Below are 8,383 nucleotides of genomic sequence, written 5' to 3' on the forward strand. Positions count from 1 at the left end.
TCAAGTCAATCGATTGTAGAAAAAATTGATTGATATAGATCGATTTCACTTGTGCCTTTCAACTTAAAGCATTTGGTTCAAATAGCAAATTAGAAAGAAAAAATTGAGCAAGAAAATAAAAACTTGGTTGAACTTAACTGATATGGTCACACAGGCTACGAAATGGTCATGCAGGTTCTTCATTGACCCTAGTCTCTTATGACAAACAAGAGTGTTGTTATGCATATGACACTTGTGGTATAATTCTTATTGCCATCGAGAACGAAAATAACTAACGAGAAAGAGATAAATTGAAATTCGGAGTATTTTATTTTTTATGAATAAGAGATTCAGAGTATTGTTGAATCTGATATATATCACCATGGGTGAAGGTAGGTCCTTTAAATACCTTTATTATGTGAGAATCGTATATTCTAATATCCTTATGATGTGTTAGTTTTCTAGAATTACATTTCTTCTATGTGAAAACTATCATGTGTTGGAATACTAAAAGCTAGTCTTTCAACGAGGGAGTACTAGCCCATCTTTTCCAACCTCAGCGATGATGCGAACACGAAATTCACACTCTTGTACAAGTTCGAAAATGCAGACATCTCCAACCTTTATGCTATTGCCACGAACAAAATCCATCCATCCTCCACATAGAGAGTGACTTGTATGTATTTTAGTTTTAGTAACAGAATTAACAAGCCAGTGTTCTCCCTTCAAATTTTGAAGAAAAATCGGTGTATCGCTGTTTGGAAGATGCGCCGTCGAAAATTGATGGGGTATATTCTGCATTATATCAAATTATAAATCAGTATTAGCAACAGCTTCAATGTTAATGCCAAGCACAGTGAATAGGAAGAAAACTTTGCATAACAAATGATACGACCAATAAACTTTAAATAGGAAACATTTGAGGAGAAGGAAAGTTAAAATTGCAATATCGTTCAATAAAAAATTTTAAGCGAAGGAAAATATGATAACAATAACAATTGGTACTTCTTGGAGAAATACAGCATTGTAATTGCACAGAACTGAAGACAATTGGTAAATTAAAAATCACAAAAGGGAACAACTCACAATAGTACGAGAACCACTGACATTGAAGGCTTTAATTATTTTAACAAAATATGGAAATGAGGAGGAAAATGATTGGGCTATCTTTTCCTCAACAAGTGCTGTTGACTTTGACAGTGAAGCTCCGCTGAAAATACAATGGTCGTCTACCTTCCCACTTCTATTCGGGCTGGCTGCCTCTGAGGAATTGAACAGTTCAATCATGAGTTACAAATAAAAGGATAAGCTCTGTTATGAATATCTGGATTTGAATGCAAAATACTTTTTCCTAGACAAGTATCAGTTTGCTAGGGAAGATCAGATGAGTTATAATACAAATTTTTGAGAACCAGAATGAAATCAAATGCAGTGGTGTGCTTGGGCTATAAGAAAAGTCAAGGAAATCAAAATCTTTAGTTCAAACATTCACAAGGAGGAAAACTAATTGTAGTTCTTGTTTATGTTGATGATATTAAGGTTACCAGAGATTACTTGACTGAGAGACAGTTTAATAGCCATTAAGGGAAAGGCCAAAATGAAGAGAAGTAGTATTATCGATGGCGGATGGCAGACCGTGACGGAAAGCCAAAAATCCCCATAGGCGCCGCCATATCCACCACAAAACACCATGGTTATGTCATCCTTCACAAATAGGTCATGCCGGTTGTTAAAAAATCCACCACCACAATCCGCCATGGCCGATATTTGACAACACTCGAGATAAAAGTGCTTAGTTGGCAAGTTAGCTAGAGATAGGGAGAGAAACACACATGGGAGAGAGGAATATATATAGAGGTAGTGAAAAATTGATTTATTTGAACTAGGCCGATATGTCATTTTTAAGTAAAAGCATGTAACATAACAACAAAACTATAAGCCGATACATCATGTATGAACATCAAAATAATACATGATTCAAGTCATAAATCAAATGAAAAAAGAAAAGTGGTTGGTTATACAAAGTTAACCAAAAAAAAAATGGTTAGCTACTTTAAGTTTAGCTAGTGATTCAATATGAATATAAATCAGAATTTATCATAGTCAACATAAATACACACTAGATATTCGTATTGACTGGGTTCCATTTAATATCGTAAAAGTTAATGGAAAAGAAAGAAATATTTTAACCTGGGTGTTGCTTGTTACAAGTCACCCAAGCATGTGCTCTCGCACCCCAATTAGCAGCTTTTGGTGATCTTCTTCTCCTCTTGGTTCTTTTGCCGGTTGGTAGGAAGGGACACTGAATAGCTGCGGTCTTAGGGACTGCATCATCCGTGAACTGCTCAGGGGAATCACCAGCATTAGAAGCAGTATTGACTTCTTCAACAGAATTGTTTGTTTGCGATGCATTGCTACCCCCTTGTGCTGTTTGAGCATGGCCGCATTTTTCGACAAAATAAGAAGCTTCTTTCTCGCAGAAGCTTTCTCCATCAAAGACTAAAACCTCAAAGTGCGATTCACCATTGTACTTACAGACAAGGAAATCATTAGCTTTCAACGAGTGATCGTTCATGAATTGTTGCCAACCGTCCACGAAGTAAACAGTGCCATCTCTAGTTGTCAGCCTTATATTCCATGTAACTCCACTAGGACCTTTAAGGGTCACATTTTCTGGCAACTTCTTATTTAAATTGTCTGAAAATGTTTTAGGAAGTGCCTGCAATAAAAGTATAAATTTCCAAATGAGATTAAGAAACATTAAGCTCAAGAGAGCCTAAGAGGGATGTTTGCAGATTAATGTATATACCGAAAAGCTAAACATAACTATTTGCTAGAGAAACAGCCATTAATCATCTCAAGTACATGATTTACATAGATAGTGTTTGCCGAACAAGGAAAAGAATAATAAACCAAGAAAAACTGCACTAAAATCTCCTTATCCATTTCCTTTTCTTTTCCTTATAGCCACAAAAACATGGTTCCTCTCTTGCAATGTAAACTCATAATGAAGTGTCTCAAAAGCAAAACTAGAAAGAAAGAAGACGAAAAAAATAGATCTACAACTAATGCCACAGTTCCCATTATTTAAAAACAACAATAAATATGTATAAAATATAATAATCATTGCAGAAAAAAAACCAACTTTAACAGCGTATCCAATAATCAAAAGCTCATTATTAAAAATAAAAATCATCAAAAGCTCAAAACTTTCTTCAAAAGAACTAAATGCATTTAAAGGAATTAAAAAAAGATAAAAATTTAAAACGTGGGCATAGTAAAAAAAATAGAAAAATGACGGTGAAAAACAGCATGCACTCAACACCCAAATATGAACACTTTAGAAAGGTTTCGTTTTTATTTTTCATTCATGTGGAACATGGAAGGAAAGAAAAAGAGGTAAAGGTTAAAAGAATGAAAGAAATACTAACAAGTTGTCGTTCAAAATTGGTGTGAAGCAATAGGGTGAAATGTGTGAATTTGAAATAGCTCCAGTAAATGTCTTCCGCCCATAATTTTTCAGGTGAACTGTATTCAACACCACCACTGGAAGGACTATGAGCTTGTCCACATTTTTGAACAAAATATGACGCTGCCTTCTCACAGAAAGTATTTCCATTAAAGATTAAAACCTCAAACTGTGATTCACCATTGTACTTAAATACAAGGAAATCATTCTGCTTCAAGGAGTGGTCTTTCACGAATTTTTGCCAACCGTTCGTGAAGTAAATAGTATCACCTCTAGTTGTAAGCCCTATATTCCACACAATTCCGCTAGGACCTTTAAGTGTCACATTTGCTGGCAACTTCTTCTTTAAATTGTCTGAAAATGTTTTCGGAAGTGCCTGCAACAAAAGTATAAATGTCCATTTAAGACTAATAAACATTGAGCTGATGAATCTAAGAGCTAAACATTATTATTTTCTTGAGAAACATGGAAAAGAATAATAAACAAAGAAAACCTACTCTAGATAAATGTTTTTTTTCGCTTGAGAAACGAACATTAATCATTCCAAGTACATGATTTAAAACAAGGAAGAGAATAATAAACCAAGAAAACCTACACTGCAATCTCCTTTTACACACCCTAAGACTCTGTTTGTGAGATTGTTTTTCATCATTACAAAAAATTCCCTCAAATTGGAGGAACTCCAAAATTGTATTGAATGAGAGATTAGAGAAATTCTTTAAATCTAATCTATGTTGTTATAATACTTTCAAAATTTCCTTAAAAAAAAAAAAAAAAAAAAACTCTCAAAATTAAAATATATTTATGATAAATATTCATTTATCATTCTCTACAAATATGAAAAATTTCACTGTTTTTCCCTCTACTCTCTTCCCCCTAAAACCCTATTTTCCCTTCCCCTCCAAACTCGCAAACAAAGCCTAAAGGAGTTTTAAAAATATGCAGACTCAAACAAAACAAAAAAGCTATCCTCAAAAAAAATAAAAAATAATGAAAAGCTGAAAATTTGTTCAAGAGAATTAAGTGGAGTTAAATGAATTTTAAAAAGATACAAAATTTAAGAGATGGGCAAGTCAAAATTAAATGTGCATGTACTTACAAGTTGATGGTGAAAATGGGTGATGCTCAGAAAAAGGGTGAAATGGATGAACTGAAAATGGGTCCAATAAATGATTTCCTCCAATGATTTGGTGCTTCCAACACAGTTTTGAGTTCCTTCCATGAATGAATGAATGAAATAAACAGAACAGGATGAGAGAATGAAATGGTTCAAAGGTTTTGGTATTATCGAGAGAAACTGCGGAAGAGAAATGGTACAGGCTTTAAGCAGTTCACAAGAAACGGCAGTCAAACGGTACGAAATGTTTGAATGACTCTCTCACCCTAATTCTATCACTTTTATATTTTGTAGTAAATATCTTAAAAATGTTTAATTGCAATTTTGGTCCTCCATTTTCGTTTTGTTTACATAAACCCTTTATCATTTATCATCTTATGTTGGATTTCTCCGCGGTTAAAAGTTCAAAACTACCGTTAATTATTTTTCGTTTTGAAACATTTCATATTATTGTTAAGGAAAAGAATTTTTTTTTGACCAAAATTAAGGATAAGAATTAAAAAAGCTCAAACATAGAATTTAGAGAGTGAAAAACTCGAGATCATCGCATTCAATGTTCACGTGTATTTTAGGGTTAGTTTTACGCGATTTTATACTTCCTTTTGTGATTATTAGTTTTATTATGTGTATTCATTTTTCTAGTTTTTTTTGTCGTAGGGTGAACGTAAACTCGTTCATGCAGGCTTACATAAAATTTGAATTTCTAAATGTACGTAGAATTTAATAACATAAATAAACACAAATTTCGAAACGTATATAAACTTTAACATCATAGACATACATGAAGTGAAGTACGTATGATTCACATATAGCATTAATAAAAGAACTTGTGATTCAATCTTTATTCGCATATACATGGGGGGATTGAAGATATTATAAAAGAGATTAAGAAGAGTTTTAAAAAAATTATACGAACACGAGTAATTTTGGTATTATTCTTAAAAATTTGGGTGCGACCATATATTTTTTGGGTGTGACTAGAAATAATATTTTTTTTATAAGAAACTTTTGATGTTAAATGGGTCCTAAGATCTTACTCTGACATATCTCAAAGCACAGAGATTGTTGGAAAAGAAACCGTGCACAATATTTTTATAGAAAAATTATGTTAAGACATTCATAAAGTTTATAGGCACGTCGGAAGAGATAGGAATAAAGTCAATGGTGTGATAAGATATTCTTCGCCTCAAAGTACATAAATTAATTTGTCTTGAAGTTCAAAATAGCAACCAGATAAACATCTTAAAGACGATTAAACCAATCATAATACACCAAATTAGATTTCTTACCAGCTCGACCAACAAATCATAATCAAAACACCATATTAATTCGAGAGATTATCAGATTGCAACCTGCAACCCCTTCTTGAAAAAATAACTTTGTCGTGACCCAACCAAAGAACCCAACGATAGTCAACCAAATAAGAAAACAAGTTCTTGTCAAATGCTTATTCAAGACCAAGTTCATATGCATAAAGAGACGTTGAACACCTTCATTATGTTTTACACCTTGAATACTCATCAAATTATTTAAGACGGACCATACATTATACTCCCTCCGTCCCTCAATAGATGACCTAGTTGACTCTGACACACGTACCAATGCATATGTTTTATCTTTGATACTATCTTCAATTCTCTATTAAAAAAAATTATGAAAATTTAATATTTTAAAAATATTCATCGAGACGAATCCAACATCTTACATGATATTATTTATCTTTGTAAATTAATAGAAAATATGGTCAAAGTATGTCAAATCAATATTGTATATTGTCAACTAGGTCATCTATTGAGGGACGGATGGAGTAAGAGAAATGATAAGAGAAGAAAAGATACTTAGTAGATTCAATATCACTTGGGAGAGAGAAAAACACAAGACATATATCATGAATGGTGGACATTACTCTGTTCTAGCCAAATCTTCTTAGTTGCTAACCTCCCTTGAAGTAACTCCAAATCATAACCTTGGCCTTAGACGAAACATCAATCTCCCACACCTTTTCCAAAGCCCTTATCAAAACTGGATCACTAGATTGAACATTTATAAGCGAGATCATGTGTTTAAAATAAGAATTGATTGAGAACTCGTGAACATTGTTGAACAGGGAAATCCACCCATCACTAGCTTCTAATTTTTTTGTTTACGTAAACCCTTTATAATCTTATGTTGGATTTCTTCTTTAAAAAAAAAAATCTTATGTTGGATTTCTTGGTGATCAAAAGTTCAAGACCATCGTTTATTATTTCTCGTTTTGAAACATATATTTCAAATTATTGTTAAGGAAAGGAATTAAAAAAGCTCAAACTTAGAACTTAGAGAGTGAAAAACTCGAGATCGTTGCATTCATGTTCACACATATTTTAGGGTTAGTTTTAAGTGCTTTTATACTTCCTTTTGTGATTAGTTTTATTACGTACACCCTCCGGTCACTATTATAAGCAAAAATCTACTTTTTAGGTTCATTCAATAAATGATGTATATGATCCATTAAATAGACCACATACATCATTTATTGAATGAACCTAAAAAGTAAAATTTTGCTTATAATAGTGACCGGAGGGTGTATTCAATTTTGAGTAGGAAAATATTGTTAATCGTTTTCTGTCAATTTCGATTTTCTAGTTTTTTTGACGTAGAGGTGAACGTAAACTCGTTCATGCAGGCTTATATAAATATAGTTTACGTAAAATTTGAATTTCTAAACGTACGTAAACTTTAATAACATAAATACTCCCTCCGTTTCAAAATACATGTCCAATTTTTGCAATGTGCACTATTCACTTGACTTACTTTGACCATACTTTTAAACTAATGTATACATACAAATATTAGCATGTAAGATGTTGTTTGATTTGTCTCGACAAATATTTTCAAAATATTAATTTTTTACTTTAGATAATTAAAGATATTAACTGTCAAAATTGTGCATTGGCATGTGTGAAGTGATTGACTTGGACATGTATTTTTAAACGGAGGGAGTACACGTGAATTCAGTTCATAAACTAAGTTCATGCTTTGTGTATGTAAACTTAGAGTTTACATAAAACATAAATTTCTAAACATACATAAACTTTAATACCGTAGACATAGATGAAGTGATGTAAGATCTTTAAATAACACTTAAGTACGTATGATTCACATAAGTATAAAAATATGTAGAAAAGCATCCTTAAAACGCATAAACTCACAAACATATATGCAATATAGTATTAATGAAAGATCGTGTGATTCAATCTTTATTCGCTCGTTCAGCGTGATCGCATATACATGGATATTTTAGGAGGGCGCGGGTTGAAGATATTAGAAAAGAGACGAAAAAGAGTTTTAAAAAATGTATATGAACACTAGTAATTTTGGTAGTATTATTAAATTTTAATTAGATTTGGGTGCGACCATGTATTTTTTTGTGTCTGACTAGAAATAATATTTGTTTTATAAGAAAATTTTGAGGTTAAGTGGATCCTGAGATCTAATTCTGACATATCTCAAAGCTCGGAGAATGTTTGGAAAAGAAACAATGCACAATATTTTTATAGAAAAATTATGTTAAGAGACTCATAAATTGTATAGGCTCATCGGATGAGAAAGAAATAAAGACATTGGTGTGATAAGATATACTTCGCCTCAAAGTACATAAATTAATTTGTCTTAAAGTTAAAAATAGCTATCATATAAACATCTTAAGGACAATTAAACCAATCATAATACACCAAATTAGATTTCTTACCAGCTCGACCAACAAATCATCATCAAAACACCATATTAATTCAAGAGATTATCAAATTGCAACCTGCAACCCCTTCTTGACAAAAAGA

The 8,383-nt window shown here is 32.2% G+C and overlaps 1 protein-coding gene across 1 annotated transcript; it reads right to left on the reverse strand.

Annotated features, from left to right (window-relative positions):
- Window positions 1–286: 286 nt before the first annotated feature.
- On the reverse strand, window positions 287–4,904 carry LOC146951963 (B3 domain-containing protein REM16-like). The gene is made up of 5 exons (XM_085756909.1): window positions 4,548–4,904; window positions 3,411–3,824; window positions 2,170–2,698; window positions 1,066–1,241; window positions 287–774 (listed from the first exon to the last, which is right to left on the reverse strand). Exons 1-5 carry the CDS (start codon window positions 4,668–4,670, stop codon window positions 502–504), a joined length of 1,515 nt encoding a protein of 504 aa, XP_085613035.1. The 5' UTR covers window positions 4,671–4,904; the 3' UTR covers window positions 287–501.
- Between the last annotated feature and the right edge of the window lie 3,479 nt (window positions 4,905–8,383).

This window comes from Medicago sativa, chromosome 1 (assembly GCF_051527215.1).
Source record: "Medicago sativa cultivar Bolivia chromosome 1, Bolivia_mono, whole genome shotgun sequence".
Lineage (NCBI taxonomy): Eukaryota > Viridiplantae > Streptophyta > Magnoliopsida > Fabales > Fabaceae > Medicago > Medicago sativa.